At 39.1% G+C, this 19930-nt stretch overlaps 2 protein-coding genes across 2 annotated transcripts in view; one reads left to right on the top strand and one right to left on the bottom strand.

Moving 5' to 3' along the window:
- LOC101108032 (RNA-binding motif protein, X-linked 2-like) overlaps positions 1-19062 on the top strand; it is a 41178-nt gene extending 22116 nt beyond the window's left edge. The window contains exon 4 of the mRNA XM_060407631.1: positions 16858-19062. Coding sequence (XP_060263614.1) covers positions 16858-16886 — 29 coding nt within the window. The 3' untranslated portion in view covers positions 16887-19062. The remainder of the gene's footprint in view (positions 1-16857) is intronic.
- Positions 1390-16783, bottom strand: LOC132658778 (fibrous sheath-interacting protein 2-like). The gene is made up of 3 exons (XM_060407630.1): positions 12995-16783; positions 9781-10266; positions 1390-8645 (listed from the first exon to the last, which is right to left on the bottom strand). Exons 1-3 carry the CDS (start codon positions 16739-16741, stop codon positions 8526-8528), a joined length of 4353 nt encoding a protein of 1450 aa, XP_060263613.1. The 5' UTR covers positions 16742-16783; the 3' UTR covers positions 1390-8525.
- Positions 19063-19930: the final 868 nt, after the last annotated feature.

Here is a 19930-nt window from a genome sequence, read left to right as displayed (position 1 = left end):
ATATGTGACACAAAGCTTCCCTTTTCATCCCAAAATGCTTGTCAGAAGCATTTATCAAAACCCTCCTTTTCTCCAACTGCCTTCTTATGCTTTCTTTGCTCTTACTTTCAATACTTATAAGAATCAGTGTGTAGGACACAATGTCAGCTTTAACAACCATTTATTTTTTGAGGAAGGTCAACATGTTTATTGGGTATTACAGTCTCATTTTCTGTCTTGGTGAGGGGGTGAGGGTGAGAAAGTTTTTGGAACACCGGTGTTAGATCTTGAAAACACTTTGGAGAAAGTTGATGATATCTTCCTCATCATTTCAGACCCCTGTCTAGAGGAAGTATGTGGCTTTTCAAAGTCTGTGAACAACCAAGAGAGAAATGTGATCAGTTACCAGGCTTTCCAACTGCTGTCAGGCCCCGGCGAGTGATCATTTAGGATTCAGAAATAAGTAGTTATATAATAGCTTTTGTTTTTAAAAGTGCTTTCACAAAGAGTATTTTGCTCCTTCTGGCAGCCTTGGGAAGAAAGCAGGAGAAACCCAGTGAGGTCAGATGCCTTGTCTAAGGTCACATGGGTAGCCTGATGAGCTAATTCCACACAAGAGGGTAACTTTCAACTCTCAACAGTTCTGGTGTCCATTTCAAAATGTCCAGGCAAAAGCAGCTGTGCACTATAAAAGGCTGTCATTTGTCATTCAGTTTGGGTATATTTTCAGATGTCGGACCCCAAGTGATCTGTTTGTTGTGTGAGCTATACAGGACTTGTGTGGCCAATAAAAGTCCCCATTTAGACTCATTTTTCTATACCACTTGTGCAAAGGGCCCTTAAAGCATCTAATAGTTGATGTTAACAAAATGATTGTTGTATCTATAAGGACAGAAATGAGCATTTATCTTTGTTGCTGATGCATTGTGACAAGATGTTATAAAAAGACATAGGGCAATAAAGCACATTTATTTCTAGTAAAAGACATGGTTCTCCTATACCTCTTGCAAATCCTCAGTTTTTCTCTTAGGAACCTCACGGATCTATGATTAAAACTAAGGTAGCAGATAGCAAATTTAACCCCAAATAAAGGGCGGGGGGAATAGTTTAGCTCTTCAGATCAATAATGCAGTACTGGAATGTGCTGATAGTTTAAACAAAATAAGAACAACCAAGAAATTAATAAGGAAAAAGCCAAAATTTGCAAAGGCAAAGGTAAAGGCTTGAATGGAGAGATCTCTTCTGAAAAAGTAAGACAGACTTAGTTATAGAATTCAAGCATATACTGCAAGGCCACATTCTGAAAACTTGAGGGGGAAAAAATAAAGCTTTGTTTTTGCAATTTGCAAAACAGGGTCTTGTTAAAAATATAGATGCCTGGTCACCATTTCCAGATCTCCTTCAAGACACCCTGCTGCTGCTTTGATCTGCTTTGTGGGCAGCACCATGGACTTCACTTGGTTGGTACTGGTCACTCTGAAGAGAGAAATGTACCTGGGTGTTTATGGCCATGACACATGCCAAGGGCTAGGGAATGACATGTCGTACCATGAACGGATTTTGATTCATCCAAAATCCTATTCATGAAAAATAAGCCGCAATGAGCCTGTCTTGGTCCAGAATTCCACTCTTTTGGGGTGGGTTTTCCTAAGCAGGTATCATTGTAATTTCAAATTCAATGTAAACTGTCCTCTGTGGGGAGCTTTACTACTTTAAGCACCTTAGCACAGGGTGAGCCATTTCTGCATTTCTTCCTCCAAAAGCCCTTATCGGAACAAACATAGGTTATCTGAACTGCTTCTCAGTGAATTCCTCTAATGTGTAGAATGTAGGGGTTGGGAGGAGGTGTCCCCATCAAACTGAAGTCACAGAAGAATGTGATTTTACTCTTTGACTGGACATGCTACTTGGAAACCTAGATGGAATCTTTTCTACTTATCAGTGAACTCTGAAGGCAGTTCCTGGTCACTGCTTAGTTCTGAGATGTGGCCCCTGTTTGGCAGGAAAAAGAATACGGGATAGAGCCTCAAGACCTGTGATGTTTGAGCCCTGGCTCAGCCACCTGCTGGCTGTGCCACCTCAGGCAGATCATTTGCCTCCATTTTCTCCTCTCTGAGAGACAACTTTGAGACTTGCAAGGAAGCATGGTATGATAAGCTTTAGTGACTTGTTACCTTGTCGATATAATGGAGATGATGCTTCACAGGGTGGATGTGAGAAAAGCACTTAGCAGAATGCCTGGTACATGGCCAGTCCCTAATAAATGTTACTTCCAGTACCTGTCACTCCTTTGCTGTGAGGTTTAATTCCGAGAACTGCATATTAACCTGCAAACTGCAATCTACATACATACTAAGGGAGAAGGAAGTGGCAACCCACTCCAGTATCCTTGCCTGGAGAATCCCATGGACAAAGGAGCCTGGAGGGCTACAGTCCATGGGGTTGCAAAGGGTCAGACACAACTGAGTGACTCACATACACACACACACATACATACTAAGTCATATTATTTCATCCTCATATTGGTGGTTGGGTGGGTGTGCTGCAAGGCAAGAGCCATTCAATGTGATGGGCAAGGGGGGTGAATCTATGTTCAAAATGACGTAATTGAGAGCTTCATTCTAAAATGATAAATTTGTTGTACCTGAAGTGGCATCGTTTGAGGAATATTGGCTGGTCAGGTCACTTCTGCGTTGATAGAGGGTGAGAAACTGCCAAGACAAAGGTGCAATACTAGCTTAAGCCTCTGCCCTTTGATGGACAGGAAACACTAGAAACCCTGAAGGGAGCACAACCATTGTGGCATTGTACATAGAAATCTCAGGGCCCCTCAGTCTCAAAGAATTATCTTCTGGGACTTGGTTATTCCTAGGCACGACTTCTCATAATTCTTGCTAATTAGGACACCCAGGATTGGCGCCGACTCGGACAAGGGCTGCCCCTGGTGGATAATTTCAAGGGCTCACATGTCCCAGGTCACTAAACAATGTCAGCCATGCTGCCCTTCCCCTCCTGGAGCTTGGAACAAATAAAACATTTTCGATCCTTCTCTGAGCAAAGATAATGATAGTGGAGGTCTTAAGGGAAGAAGGAGGCAAGGGGAGGTCCATTTTACTATCCCAATCTTCTTTGAAATAATTCTTAACCATTGTGAGGTCTGGAGCAAGAAAGTGGTAGTGTGAGGTTGCAGCAGCCTGGAGGGGGCAGGGTGGAGATGGTGGCTCAGGTGCTGGCTTTGCTCTGTGGACCTTCCTCACCCTCTGGAATGCAGAAGCAGCAGGGTCCCAGAAGGGCCTGCAATAGGCTGGTGGAGGTGGCTGGGCTAGGTGTGCCATGGTGAGGGCGGGCAAAAAGGATGGGGCAAATCAATGAAGGCAAGATGAGAGAAGCTCTCCACACCAACACCTATCGTTGGTATGGAGAGCAGAGTATTATGGTGAAAGTTTTGGATTTGAGGTGGTTTGTGGATTAAGATACTAAGGATAGACTACATAAAGGGATAAACTGGGACAGAACAATCTAAGGGACTGGTTCTCAACATTGGCTGCACAACACAACCATCTGAAGAAATATTACAAATATGCATGCTTGGACCCCGCCCCAAATGAACAGGAATCCCTGAGGCTGGGGCAAGCATTGTTCTCTTTTCTAAGTTGCCTAGGTGACTCTAGCATGAAGTCAGGTTGAGAATTCCTTATCTAAAGGAAGGAGGGGAAGGGGCAGATGCTACTAAATGGCCAGACACAAGTCCATTAACTCTGGTTCTCAACACTGCCTGTTCATCAAAATCACCCAGGGCCCAGGCTGCAACCCAGATGAACTGAATCCGAATCTCTGGGGATGGGATGCTGGGCGTCAGTTGTTAAAGTTGATTCCAGGGTGCAGCCAGGGTTGAGAACCTCTGCTCTGTGTAACAGTTCCCACACAGGGCTGTCCATCAGCTTCATGGGGGTAGGAGCTGAGGCACTCCTGACTTAGAGAAATTTGACTTGATGGTGCTAAGGCTGTTCTTCTGACAAACATTTATTGAGCATCTACCTTATCTCAGTCCTATGTTAGGTGCTGGGCATACAGTTATGAGTGAAAGAGACAAGCCCTTGCTGTCATGAAGCTGATACTCAAGTGAATCCTCTGCCAGAGGATGAGGGCAGAAATATTTGATGGCTTTGTTTACTTCTGTATCTCTAGCCCTTGGCACATAGTAGGCACTTGATAAATGTTGAATAAATGACTAAATGGTGACCTAAGTACTATGAAGAAAATAACGCAGGATAAGGGGGATGGTTTGGCTTTATGTGTGTGTACACGCATGCTGGGGGATGGTTAAAGTGAAGCAAAAGTAATACAAAACAGAGAGGAGGATCTAGGAGGATCTGTAGTTTCAGTCTCCTCAGAGACTTCCTAAGAGGGCTTTAGGTAGAGGGAATTTCCTGGGATCACACTAAGGAGTGGGGCAGATTTTTGGAAAGCTGCCTAGGAAGGGTACCCTGCAAAGCAGATGGAGCCAGCATTCATTTCCCTCAGCCAGCGCCCCTTCCATTTGAAGCATCTGTTCCCTCGCTGCCCCCACCAGGCCCTCCAGTTCCAGGGACTCACTCCTTGCGTGCCATTGTTCTCAGGTGCTAAGGGGCTTACTCTGTGCACTAACTCGGGGACAATAACTTCAACCAGGGGTTGGCCCCAACTGGGAGTGCTTCCTGAGGCCCCTCAAGGCACACCACTACACCCTTACTTTAAGGCACTCCCTCATTTCTGTCAGGGTTCCACTGGCTCACAATGAGGGGAGCCAGTGAAAAATATTTACCTTAAGACTGCTCAAATTCTCCAGACATGGACTTTCAAGACTTTCTGTGACCAAAACACAATATTGGAAAACAGTTATTTCTGAGACATGTACACATTTTGGCACAAAAATAACCTCAGTAATTTCATCAGAGAATTGCAGAAACTAGGCAAGCAGAAGAAACCAAAAGAGGTGAGATCCTCAAATTCTGGGCACAGGTCTTGGGGAAGATGCCTCTAACATGCCAAGCTCATCCCATCTAGGGTCCCTTGCACTTACTGAACTCTGTGTGTGGGACCCTCTGCTTCCAGATCTTCTTGTGGTCACTTCCTGTTATTAAGATCTGATGTTTCTAGACTTCTTGGACCAAACTAATCTAGCCAGTCATTCTATATCACTTGGGCTCTTTATTTTTTTTCTCATATTCATTCATGAATTTCACAAATATATACTGAGTATCTACTCTGTGCTTCTTTTGTAGACATGTGGGGATACAGTGAACAGAGAAAAATCCCTGCCCTCATGGAACTAACATTCTAGGGAAGGGAGAGAGTCAATAAACAAGTTTTTAAAAAAGCTTTCAGATGGTACAAATACTAGGGATAAAATTAAAGCAGAGAGTGCTGGGGTGGCATTGGGGTTTCAGTTTTAAAGAAAAGTGTTCAGGGAATTTTTGACTTCGAATATAATATTTCAGCAAAGATCTGAAGAAGATAAATGTTCATGTGGCTGGAGTGGAGTGATTAAGAGGGATCATAAAGAGAGGTGGTCAGACAGGTCACCAGGAGAGGCGAGTGGAATCCAGACCATGTGTGGTCTTGTAAGCCATTGTAAAGACCCTGGCTTTTATCTTGGGTGAAATGGGAAGTACTTACTCCTATCTAGAATTATTGTGTTTATGTGCTATACTCAGTCGCTCAGTCCTGTCCAACTCTTCACCACCCCAGAGGAAGCCCCATTGTGTTTATATCCCCTTCCCAATTAGAAGGAGGTGAAGACTTTGTCTCTCATTTGCAGCTGTATCTCCACAACTGAGAACAGTCCAGCCCGAAGAAAGTGCTCAGTGACTCTGTTGAATGTGAATGAATGCATGAACTGGACAGGTGCAATATTATCACAGGATACCTTTATCTAAGCATGACTCACTGCAGTGAAGTTGAAGAAAACAATGACATTGAATTCAGATTTAGGAGACTTGGGATCTATATTCTGACTGACAGTATGACCCTGGACAAGTTACTTCCCTACCCTGAACCTCAGTCTCTTCAGCTGTAAAATAAGGTATACTAGCTACTTTCTGGCTCTGACAGCCTATGATTCCATAATACAGGAAACACACCAGTGATGTATCCTCCTCTGACGATGACCTGTTTATGGGATTCTGGCAACTTACCTCCATTCTACGATTCATCTTTTAATGAATGTTATTCCCACTCTCAAACGGAGAGGATGTATTTCTTGAGTAACTTCTTGAGTGGGTGCAGGCTTGAAATAACCAAGGCCAACTCCAGCTCTGTAGTTGGAGCTTTCAGGCCATCTTTACAGTAAACATGACACCCTTACCTCAGTGCTGTCCCATTGTTAGAGCCACGTTGATCCTTTGAGCTTTAAAAGAATAGAGGACCAAACCCAACTCATAAATAATGAGTCAGTTTTAACAGAGACAGAATTAAAGTGGGGTCCACCCTAGCCAGGATTTAATGTAAGCAAATAAATGCAGGTTTCATTTTTAGCTTTAAAAGCTTTTAAATATATTTTACTAGGGCTAACCTAGTTATATAAAGCAAGCATACATTCTTAAAGAGATGATTAAATCCTAGTAGCATGGGCTGTAGTCTACATATAGATGTCATAAACCTTTATTTCCTGGATATTTCCCACAGGATCATGGTAACTGTAAACTTATAGTCACACTACATACTTTTCACCACAATTATTAATGGAATCTTACTAGTGTTTCAGAAAAAGCAAACTAGTTCATCACACTAACTGGTTAACTGACTCAGTATTCCTCCAATTTAGATCAGCCTACTGGAAAACTCAGTAGTCATCAACGTGATGAACAAACTCTCTTTTTAAATACAATCTAATTTAAAGTAAGAAAAGAAATCAATCCAACCTTCTGTAACCTTGGCACTTGGATCTGTGGAACGCTCGTCATCAAAGCTAAAGAAAAGATACAAGACTTTTCATTTTCTTTGTATTTTATATGAAGGAATGAACAATGATTAATGAATAATAATGACTGTTAAAGAACCATCTGTACAAGTCTATTTATATAGATGCAAACCTGGAATGGTATGTCTGTGAGTTCTCAAAAATGACAGCTACACTGACTTTGGTTTTATATGTTCCCATTTGTCTTATGCAATCATACCAATAGTTGAGATTTGCCTGCAATACTAATTATGTATGTTAAGACAAGCGTGAGTGGAGATAAAGCCAGTGGTGGGCCAGGAATGGATGTCCTAAAATGGCATCAGGTCAAAAAGAAACCTTAATTTCATGATGCCAGGTGGAAAAGGATATAGTTGGAACAGGGTGGATTTTCTTCCTTATGCTCTATTTCTCCCATGATACAAAGTGCTACTGTTTTGAACTTATGGTTACCAGTGAGGAGGGTGGGGTGAAGGGATGGTTAGGGAGTTTGGGATGGACATGTACACACTGCTGTATTTAAAATGGATAACCAACAAGGATGTACTGTATAGCACAGGGAACTCTGCTCAATGTTATGTGGCAGCCTGGATGGGAAGGGAGTTTGGGGGAGAATGGATACATGTATATGTATGGCTGAATCCCTTTGCTGTCTGCTTGAAACTGTTACAACATTGTTCATTGGTGATACCCCTATATAAAATAAAACGTTTTAAAAAACAAAAACAGAGTGCTACTGTTCCCAGTTTGTGAATATTCTTATAAACACAAGGGCAATTTTAGACATATTTTGACTATTCTAGAAAAACTATTAAGACTTCAGTGTACTTTGGTCCACCCTGTCCCTATAGATACCACATGGTCCAGCCTTTCTCTTATAGTCTTTTCCAACCTGGATGGTCTTATCTAAATCTTATCCATCATTTAAAGCCCAACTCCAACTCTAATGCTTTTGAGAATTCTTCCCTGAGTGCTCTAATTTACATTGCCCCTCTATGTCCTTGGGATTCTTCTGACTGTCACCCTGCTGAGCATTTAGGTACATACATGAACTAAGTGGGAACTCCTTTAGGTGAGCCATTAGTGTGAGGACTGTTGACTCAGAGCCTGGCTCCCAGATTCAAGAACCTAACATATTAAAGACTCAAAGTAACTATACTATAGATCACTATACTAGAAAGTAGATCCCAGAAGAAAGTAGAGACCAGATAAATAGGAACAGGAGAAAAGATGTGAAGGGAGGGCCCAGGAAGTAAACACAGAGGGGAGTTAGGGGAAGGAGTGAGGGGAGATTGAAGGGCTAAACTGGCTTCCTCACAGGTTTACCTGAGGGGCCCATTCTTCCCATCAACATAATCTTCATTTCAGATTTCTATTTCCATGAAAGTGAAGTCGCTCAGTCGTGCCTGACTCTTTGTGACCCCATGGACTGTAGCCTATCAGGCTCCTCCATCCATGGGATTTTCCAGGCAAGAGTGCTGGAGTGGATTGCCATTTCCTTCTCCAAGGGATCTTCCCGACCCAGTAATCAAACCCGGGTCTACCTCACTGCAGGCAGATGCTTTACCATCTAAGCCACCAGGGAAGCCCCCTTAGCCAACTAGTATTACTTTAACTGACTGTACCTAGTAAATGAAGGCAGATCTTCTTCATTATATGAAGATGCACTCATCATTCTATGGATGAAGTGATGTGTTGGTTCAGTGCTAGGTCTCATTTCTGTTTCCTGGAAAAATACAAGACACAAAAGAGTGTCTATAATAAAAAAAATATACCACAACATTTCCTTAGTTATCTATATAGCCAGCATTTCTGACCAGGCACACTTTGTTTGGTCATGAGATTTCACATGGCTTTCCAGTAAATAAACAGATCCCAGTACACAGAGTTTGAGTGAGACTATTGACCTGATGAGCTCCTGAACTGGCCAGAGTCATATCCCTGTGTTTTGTTTTCTCTGGTTCATTGCTGCTTCTGAGTTAACTGGAAAGAAGTGAAAGTTGCTCAGTCATGTATGACTCTTTGCAACTCCATAGACTGTAGTTCATGGAATTCTCCAGGCCAGAATACTGGAGTGGGTAGCCTTTCCCTTCTCCAAAGGATCTTCTCACCCAGGGATTGAACCCAGGTTTCCTGCAAATTGATAATCCATGGGATTGTCTTACTAGGAAATTCTAAATCATGTGTAATCCCCATACATATGAGTAAGGTACAATTTTTGGGGTAGGGCTAACCCAAGAAGTCAGTGAGGCCCAGATCACCACTAGAAGGGTACAGAACCAGGGCTAAGAGCTAGAGTTTATGGGCTGTTTACAGGGGGAATATTCAACATATTCAACTAACAAGCTGGATAAGTAATTTAACCAGTAAGCTGGTTAAATAACTTTCCCCAAAGTCACATAGCTACTAAGTGACAAAGCCAGAATTCAAACCCAGATAGGCTGAATTTGCATCAATGTTTTTACTCCCCTTCAAGTCCATCTTCTGGTCCTGCCCACTGGAATGGAGTTGGTACACACAAAACTTCCAATGAATATTGATAGGTCAGGGTACCAAAACCCCCCACAACCTATCATTTTAAATAATTAGCTTGTATTTCTCCTAACCAGTTTCTATTTTCTGTTTTTATTGTCCTTCTAAATAGCCTAGAACTCTTTCCATGATCTGTTTTTCTTCAATTGAGGTTCCTGGCTTCATCTGTTAATCATTTCCCTTTTGTTGTAAATATCATCAGAGCTGGGAAAGACTACTTGTTGATGCCCTTATCTTCCTACCCAATGTGTATTACTTGGACTAAGTTTGTGAAACTCTCTACCCTTTCTATAGAAACCTGGTCACTGATAGTTACATTTCTCACTTACGCTCAGTTGTGTCTTTTTCTCCCAAGGCGAGTTTGTGACAGTCAAACATTTTGAGGTAGTTACATCAATGCTAGAAACAGATCTTAGTGTCTGTTCATATTCCGTCTGTTTTGCTGGTGACACTTCAGGAATTATAGTTACACTGGATTTGGGCTGACATTTTCCTACTGACAAAAATTTTTTCAGACTACATTTGCTAATCGGTGGCTTAGGGTGAGCCACTGTGCTGGTAGTGAGATTCATGTCTTCTTTTACTTGATCTTCAAGTGGGCTTTCTGGAAATTCTTCTTCTTTTATAACCTCTTGTAAAACAACTTCATCTTCATCAGAAGCTAAGCTTTCTTCTTTATTTTCTAAATTTTCTTGACTAATATCATGAGTTATTAACCGAATGATAAGATCTTTTTTGCTTTGGACATCTTTTAAAAGCTCCACTTTGGTGATGTCGGGCTTTATTAAACTCTGAAATGAATTCCTACTAGAAGCCTGGAATTAAAGAGACAATGAATGTTAAAAAACAATCAATTCAGTCATTTTTGCTGTGGTTCTATTGTATTGAATAGTAAGGCAACTTTCACATGGTTTCTATTTCAATTTAGTAAAATTACTTTAAGTGCCTTTTACTTATATATTAGTCATATATTTAAAAGAAAAATGAAAATCAAAAGCAATATTTGCTCTTTTCTATAATTCTTTTTTTGCATTCAAGATTAACAGTCCAGTTCAAAGAAGAGACCCTAAGTTTCCTCCTTTTGCTTCAAATTTTACATTTTACTCATCAAGAAATGCAAAATGCATACTTTAAGTACACTGTTTTCATAATTTGCTTTGAAAGTCTTATAACAGATTTAGACATGATAACATGTTTTTCTGAACTTCTTACTAGGGAACTAATACACCAATCTAAAGAAATTTTCATGAAAAAGACAAAGTGTTGGCTGACCTGGATTTTTAAAACTGATGAATAATGGCAAAATTGTGAAGGACTTTGAATGTTCACTCCTCACCCCTCCAACACCCTAATCCTTGGAACATACTTTCCAAAGGAAGCTTCAAAGAGTAAATTTTCATTCTCGTCACTTCCCTAGTCAAATGTTACTTTCCATTTTGCAATGTTAAAGACATTAAGGAAGAGACCATTACAATTAAACAACTTTTCCCATTTCTGTAGCCTTTTGATGATGCCACAGAACTTTTAAGTTAATTTGAGTTATCAATCTTAGATCCCTCTGTAACACTGCAAACCAGATTTTCAGATAAATGCTGCCTTAAAGGAATATCCTTTGTGCAAACCAAAATTAAAGAACTGTAAGAAATGATCAATTTTGGTTATCTGTGTTGGAGGGAAAGGGGTCAAAGACAAAATAAAAAGATCATTGTATATGGCTTTGGAATGTGAATGTGACACAGTATGAGCCTTTAATAGGCATGTGTCTGGTGTATTAGGAAGTTTTGATACCTCAAAATAGCAAATGAGGCCTGGCTTGTGGATTTCTGACAGAGTTGTCTGGGTTTTCTAAAGCCAGCTGTTCTTTCTGGAACCCTCATCCTCATACTGCTATTCAGATAAGCTGCTGCTGCTAAGTCGCTTCAGTCGTGTCCGACTCTGTGCGACCCTGTGGACTGCAGCCTACCAGGCTCCTCCGTCCATGGGATTTTCCAGGCAAGAGTACTGGAGTGGGTTGCCGTTGCCTTTTCCTATTCAGATAGCTGGAAGGAATCAAAACAACTGAAGCATGCTTCTCGATCTGTGTCTACTTTCCTTAAGGCAACTTTCACTTCCCTTAAGGTTAGCAGGGGTAGTTGTTTTGGATTAGCTATTCTCTTTCAAGTTCCTCTGGGCTATAAGAGATAGTTAAACTACTGATAAAAGGATGTAAGAGAAGAAAGCAGGTAACCAAGAAGAAGAACTGATGGGTATGTCTGCAGATGGTTAAGAAGTAATGACATGAGAGTCATGTTCTACAGTTTAGACAGATTTTGTGCCCAAGGAATTACTTACATATAAATGAAGACTTCTAAGTAAATACTAATATAATTTTGAAAGCCTAGAGAGAAAAGGACATTTGAGAGCTAGAAAGGACCTTTATCTAGTCCAAGAAACTAAGGACCAGGGAGATTTCCATCAGTGTATGACAGTCTCAGTATTTGGAACAACAACAAAAAAGTACCCATCAATGTATTCACTAGCTCTGAGACTTAGTTAAGTGAGTTGGAAAATGGTGTTAAGGAAAACATGCTCCTGGGCCTAGGCTCCAGGCAGGCTAGTTCCATAGAACTTTGCTCTGTTTGTGAGCCACAGGTGTGTGAGTGCACAGTGCAAGAGGCTCATTTACACCTAGGGGCTTTGGTATTCAATGAGAAAATGGGGTTGATCAGTGGAACTCTATCTCCTGGCAACACTGCCCCTAAGAACAGCAAACAGAACTAACTACTTTTTCAGATAGTTGCATTGTACTAAGGACAGCATTTTGGCAATTCAGATCCCCATTACTGAAGTACATTTGGAGTCCAAATATGGGACTGCAGAGAAACTAGTTCATAAAAATAGCAGCACGAAGACAACTGGATCCAGAACAAGGCTAGAATGGGAAAGAAACTTAGTTTGTGCTGAGGATGTATATAGAGAACTGGGAAACAAAGGGAACAAAAGTGAAATAAGAAGAAAACTCTAAAGAGCTTTTGGTCTGTTTGTTGATAAATGTTACTAAGTGAAAACAATACTTCTGAGGAGCTTTAAAATTGAGGATTTCAATCCAATAGAGACTAGTTTAGCTGATATTCTAACTGGCCCTTTTGGACTCATATAGTACTATGACAATGTATATCCATTAAAAAGAATTGTGGGAACTGTCAGAATTGTATTTCCTCTGAGTTGCCAAATGAAAACTACAATTCCAATCAGCTCTGTTTGCTATTAAGGGTGTTCCTCTGCACTCCCATTCTTCAAGAAGTGGCAGTTCAGTATGACTGGCTACTGGAAACTAGCCTGCCACCTTTACATGAGCCACATCACTGATGGGGTTAGTCCCAGGAAAGCAGAGGATTGTACTGGAGGAATCAGAGTCCCTAATTCTACTGGGCTGGGCAAGAAAAATTGACCATACTTTACAAGTGTATTGCCACAGACCTCCCTGAAAAAGGAAATCACAGAAGGACGACAGACAGGTCTTACTAATTGCTCATTTCTTTTCACCACTGCCTTTGCACTTACCTCTAAAGGCTTTACATTCAGTCGTCCCATCTGATCCAAAGAAATACGTTTTTCTTTCTTTCTGTTTCCCGCAGCAGTTATCTCAGTTGAGTAACGCTTCCCATTTATTGATGCTCTTCTCAATGTTTCAATGCTATGTCCAGTTCTAGTTAAACACTCGGTCTGCAGCTTCTTAAGAGACTGTGTTTTTATAGAAATGACCCCTAAGTGCTCTGCAACAATGTCGGGATCAATATTAATTGGTTCTTTGCCAAGGTGAGGAATTATCCTAACTGAAAGCTCCTCTTGCCTTAAACCTTGATCTAACCCTTTTTGCTCTAGTCCAGGTTCTATTTTGATAGCATGCTCATGCACCTTTTCAACAATTCGATCAATGTCCAAATCACCAAAGAGATTAGCACATGGATCTCCTGAGCTAATCATTGCTAATGGACAACTGGAAACTTTCCTGATAATTAAAGAAGCCACTTCTTTAGGAAAGATGTGGTTTGTATCTTTCATATCATGATAAAGTTCTTCATGTGTTCCAGATTGTTGTAGTACACAATTATAAACAGAATCAACCATCTGAGAAATAATTTCTATGCTTTCTGGATTTAAAAAGTATTCTTCAGGATTGGCAGCTACAATACTAATGTTTTTCCTGGAAATTTCAGCTGTCATGGATTTTGTTAATTGAGATGCAATTTTATTTAACTCAGGCTTTGATAAGTTTTCAGCATCTTTGCTTGAGGCGCTTGGCAACTTGGCTAGTTTAGCCAAGAACAAGGCAAGTATTTCCTCTAAAAACCTGGCATCTAATACAGCCTCTTTTTCGGTGGGAGGCTTTTTCTTTGACTTTAGATCATCAATAATCTTCGCCACCTTTTCCATAATTTTGACGGCTTCTAGAACTAACTCTGAACTTGATGTTTCTTCCTGTTCTTGAGGATGAAATTCTGAATTGGAAATTTCCTTCACCATTAAAAATCCTATTATATCAGAAAGGACATTGCTCTTACCCATTAAATCTTTGTACACTGAAATATGGGAGCCACAGTGCTTTAAAACAGTGCTATAAACAGAAGTAACTATTTTTTCAATAGTTGCACTATCTGTTAAAGATACAGTGGAGGACTCTTTGACCCGTGGCACTACGGTAATATGACTTTTAGAGATATATTGTTGGAATGAACTCAAAATTTTTGAGCTTATTTTTTGCATTTCAGTGTTCAGAGAATTGTTTTGTTCCTTATCTGCTTTTGGAAACATAGATAGAAGCCTTGACAAAAACTTTACAGCAATTTCTTCTATTATGTTAAAAGGCAGTTTGTAAGCCCAGGATGGTTGAGGCTGGGGAACTTCATTGGTTTGGATAATACCTCTAAGGATATTTTCAATAGTACTATCAATTTCTGTACACTGAAGTGGTGTTAGTTCTCCAGAAAAATAGTTTTGTAACTGATTTCCAGTCACTTCCTGTACAACTAAATTAACTATGGCTTCTGAAAGGATTTTGCAACCACTGCTAATACACTTTCGTATGTTCTCTTGAGATCCAAATTGAGGCAAAAGATTATTATAAACAGTTTGAACCACTAACTGAATAATTTCATCATCATTAGGATGTAAGGATTTTACGTACTGTATAATCATATCTTCATCTTTGGAAATCTCTGTTTTAACTGTACTTGCTAACTTCATTTGAAGGAAATCTAACTCTGTGTATAAATTATCCTCAGACATTTCTGTTTTAGCGTTGGCTACTGTTGAAAAAATTCTTGATAGAAGAGAAGAAATTATCCTTTCTAAAAATTCGTAAGGCAGCATTATGGTATATGGCGATGATGTTTGACATTCTTTGCAGGCTGTCTGGGCCACTTTATGAACCTTTTTCATAACCTTCGTAGATTCTAGAAGCAAACATTTTGAATCTGAAACCTCATCATAAAGTAGCAAGTTTAGCTGATACTGAAGAATTTCTTCTATTACTGCATTAGCTAGCCTTTTCGCTAATTTTTCAACATTAAAATTTATGTCCTCACAGATGGAGTCTTGCGATCTATAATCCTGTAAGATATTGCATATAGAAGAGTGAACAACCTTATTGACCAACATTTTATCAATTGATGGTATTTTAGCCATAAAAGGTGTCTGATCTGAAGAAGGTATTTTAGTTGCAGATGCCATGTTATGTATGGGTGGTATGTTATCCATAATTATCTTTTTCTTGGAAGGTCTTTTAACCACAGACAGTTCTTTTTGCCTGAGAGGTGCTTTATGAACTGCTGAAATGTTATCCTCAGATGGAAGGAACTTAATTCCTTGATCCGGGTTTAATACTTTAATTTGAGCATCCGAAAACTCCTTTAACAGGGAATCAATCAGTTTCATAGCCATGCCATGGAGCTCAGCTGGATTTACATCATTGGTTACATTTTGACATGCATCATATGTATCCAGTGAGGAAGAAAAAATCAATTTGTTAACTATTTCAGAGATAACATCTTCTAAAAAGTTAGCAGGGAAAATCCTGGGTTTATTTTCTAGTAGGTTCTGAGGATTGTCCCATTTACGAGGTTGTCTTTGGATCTCACTCTCTTCGTCTTTTGGAGGAGCATTTTGTTTAGCTGAATTCACTGAGGCATGCTGGGCAAAATCCTTGCCACAAGCTTGAGTTACATATGCTGCATTTTCACCTAGGAGACTTGGGTAATTTAAATCATCCACTGGTCCTTGGAGAGAAGATGTTTCTAAAACATTTCTGTAAATGCTTACAGGGACATTCTGGGCATGTTTAGAATGTAAGATCTTTTTGTCATTTGTAGCTGGGTAAGCTGGAGAATCCCTCCTCTTTTCTTGGATCTCTGTATTTCTCACGTTGGATGTCAGAGATGGTAATTCAAGAGGTATATCCCCCTTTCCTAATGAACTTCCTTTTTTCTTGTCACTCTTTTTACCACATATTTCAAAACCTGGTCCCAGGACAACTTTGTTTTTTATATCATCCATAGCTGGTGAAAGATGTTGATATAGCTCATCACCTCGCCCTTTCTCATCTTTTCTAGACACGCGGTCTTTCTTCTTGATTTCATTCTTTGTAAATGCTGTACCCAAATCCGGCCCCAGAGTATCTTTACTTTTCACACTGGTTGTAGTTGAAGTAAGTTTTGATATGTTCTCATCTTTTCCAATTGAAGTTTCCTTTTTTTTTTCATCCCCTTTCTTTTTCTTTGCCATACCTCCAAATGACTCTAATGCTATGGTAGTTACTTTGCTCTTCATACTACTACTTATATTAATACATATTGGCTGCTGGATGCTGCCTGTTTTCATTAATGTCTTCTTTTTGAAGTTCTCTTTTCCATTAACTGCTCTGCCATCTATTTCCAAAGTGTCCATTTTGTTTTTCAGGTCTGAGGTTAGGGGAATAAGTGTAGAGAATTGTTCTAGTGAAGAAACTGGGTTCTCCTTCAAGCTTCTGTTTATCCTTGTAAAGGTTTTATTTGGTAGGTGTTGAATTCTTTGCATGATGCTATCCACATCTAGAAATGAAAACAAGGTGGAAGACCAGCCTCCTGAAAAAAGTGGCTGAATCTTGAAAGCAGAGATTGCCTTCTTGGTTAAAGCAGCAACCATCTCTATAACAGTGTTACTTCTATCATGTTTCTGAACATTTTTAGATCCATATATTTCTGTCACCTCATCATACACAGAATCACATACTTTATCAACTGTTTCTTTATCTACTGGTGGAAATGAAAACATTTTTTCAGCATTTGTTAGAACTTTAATTTCGCTTTTCCTGAATTCCCCTATCAGAACATTTGCAAATTTAATAGCCAGGCCCATGATACTTCTTTCCGATATCTCTTTGTCCTTAGGATTTTCAGCAATTCTTGGTAGAGTATAAAATTTGTGAACAAGGTCAATGACAACATCTTCCAAAAATGTAGCAGAGTATACAGAAGTCTGGGGGAAGGACTGTATTTTCTCTTTAATGGGATTCAAGAGTTCAATGACATCATCAATTCTGGGTAAGTCACTGGGAAATGATTTTTCATCACATAGAAATGGTTGCAGATGGTGGTCCATAATTTCCTTCATAATGAAACCAGCTATTCTCCCAAGGAATGAGCCTCCTCTTTTGTATGCATCTTTCTGTACTTCATCTTCAAACTTAATTTTTTTAATAATATTGTTACATATAGAGTCAACAAAGTCATCACTTGCCCCTAATTGCAAATTTTCCCCATGTTCCTCTGCCTCGGCAAGTCTAATCTCATGTTCAGAAATTTCTGCTATAATATCATCAGTTAGTTTTGAAGCTGCATTCACAAACTCATAATCTGGTGGCACCTCTTCCTCGTTTGGTTCTATTTCAGTCTCAGGTGAAGGAAACATATGTGCCAGAAGCTTGTAAATCATATTTTCTAAAAGGGAACAAGGCAATACAGTAATGCATGATGGCAAGTCATGGCTATCATTGTTGATGGTGTTGAGTACATTTCTGATGATATTCTCCTCTTGGAGGGAGGAATAGGAAGAAGTTTCTAATTTTCCTAAAACTAATGACTCCACCTGATAATCATAAATTTCTCCTAACAGAAGATGATATATTTTTTCCCCAAAACTAACAGCATCATCTTGTATAGCTCTGTAAATATGAAACAGAGATTGATAATCATCTAATATTTTTTCATAAATAATATTAACAGTTTTTTTAACCATTTCTTTGTATACTTCTGAAAAATAGAGATTTTCATTCAAGTGATCTGCAACTAAAATTTGTGAAGTGGTGAATTCCAGCACAATTGATTTTACTAATCTTGTAACAATATCTGTAACATTGGCTTTTGCTTTACATGGATTTTCAGTAGCCAAGACATATGAGAATATACAAAGAATTTTGCATAAAAGCTCAGAAATTACCTCCTCCAAAAAGACAGCTGAATTAACAATGAAGGATGATTCTCTTTGTTTAGGATCTATTGCTCTCTGCTGATAAATTTGCTCCATTGTACAAGGAAGAGTTTTATCTCCAGGTAAAAATGACTCAAGATGATGGTTAAATATTTCCCTTATTATATAACTTGCTATTTTTGTTACCGGTATATTACTTATGCCTTTTTTATCTTTCGAAACAGACTGGTATAGCTTTAAATGAGAAATGTCAGTATATATGGCATCAACCATAGCCTGGATACTGTTTTCTGAAATTACACTTTGTTTTTCATTTCCATCTTTGATGATGCATATTGCATGTTTAGAAATTATTGACATGATTTCATCAATCAGTCTCACAACTGTGTTGTTGAAGTCTGACTGCAAAAAGTATGGGTCTTCTGCACTGCAGTTCAATAGACATATCTGAGATAAAACCTGAGTTACTATTTTTTCCAAATGTGTATGTGACAATATGGTGGTATATGTTGTACAAGTCTGTCTTCGGAGTCTTGATGTATTGATTGCATAATGAACTCTCTTTATCAAAACATCAGCATTGAGTTTTGAATATGATTTGAAAGGCAGCTTTGCTATGAAATATGGAGGAATTTGGAAATCAAAAACTTCAGCCAGGATAATTTTAGTAAGCCTCTCAGCCAGTGTCTTGGTGTCACTGAAAAAGTCCTTATTAGGTTGCAGTTCATATTCTTGTAAAACCTTGCTATATGCTGTATTGATCATTTTTATCACTATGTCTCTATCTACTGGTGGCAAACACAATTGTTCCTCAGCATTTTCTAGGGTACTAACTTGGACTTTTGAGAATTCTTCTGTTATCAAATATATGAATTTTTCGGCTGTTTCCAACAGTTCTTTTTCTGAATCTCTTAGTGATTTTGTTTGTACAATACCTAATGCTCTGTGGAATATTTTGCTTAAAACTCCAGAGATCACATCTTCCAAAAAGGCTGAGGGGTAAACACTGGCAAAAAAAGAATGTCTTCTTCTTGTACTATCAAAGTATCTATATGATGAAGTAAATGGCAACTTTCCATACAAAAATGGATGAAGATGTTGTTGGCAAATATTTTTAATGATAAAACTTGCTATTCTATCAATAAAAACATTGTCACTGCTTGTGATATAGTGCTCAACTGCTTCTTGAGACCCAGAGTTTTGCCCGATATTTCTGAGTGTGGAATCAATGAGACGCTGAACATCATCCTCTGAATAAATAGATTCAGTTTCATCTTCGTCTTTTGAAAATCGAATCTCATGTTGAGAAATTTTCATCCTAATATCACTGATTAACTTTGAAGAGATTTCACTGTGATTGATTTCTGATCTATCTTTTGGAGTTTTGCTGTATGGAACCAAGTTAGATGCAGAAGGAAAGATTCTAGATAATAGTTCTCTGATTATTTCTTCTAAAAATGTATATGGCAGCAAAGTGTTATATGGAGATAAATGCTGGCTTGGCTGGGTAGGTTTAGTGATGCCTCTAAAGATGTTCTGAATTATGTTCTCTGCTGTCAAAATAGTGTAGGAAGAAGCTGACAAATCTCCAGAAAACAGCGGATGAAAAAGATAATCAGATATAGCTGCTACAATTAAATTGGTGATATTTTCTGCAAAAATATCACTGTCTTTGATTTCTTTACTATCAACAGCCAGCCCATGCTGTTTCAGAACATTCTTATAAACTGAATTGACAAGTTCATCCATGGTGTCTGTATCTATAGTGGGGAATGGCTGCTCTTGGTCATCATGAAGAATGAAGATTTTAGCCTTCTTAAAATGGTTGTTTATTGAGTTTACTATTTTTGGGGTCATTTTATCCAAATCACTCTCCATGTTATATTTTGGATTGAAGATCTTTGATAATAGTCTGGCAACAATTTCTTCTACAAATGCATTAGGATAAAACCTTATACCTAGTGATGATGACTTCTGGGGTCTGCGTGACCCTGTGACTTCACCGAGAACCTCTTTAACCATATTTGATATTTC

The sequence above is a fragment of the Ovis aries genome, chromosome X (assembly GCF_016772045.2).
Source record: "Ovis aries strain OAR_USU_Benz2616 breed Rambouillet chromosome X, ARS-UI_Ramb_v3.0, whole genome shotgun sequence".
Taxonomy (NCBI): Eukaryota; Metazoa; Chordata; class Mammalia; order Artiodactyla; family Bovidae; genus Ovis; species Ovis aries.
Note: the sequence above shows the minus strand (reverse complement) of the source record. Positions and strands in the feature narration are given on the sequence as shown.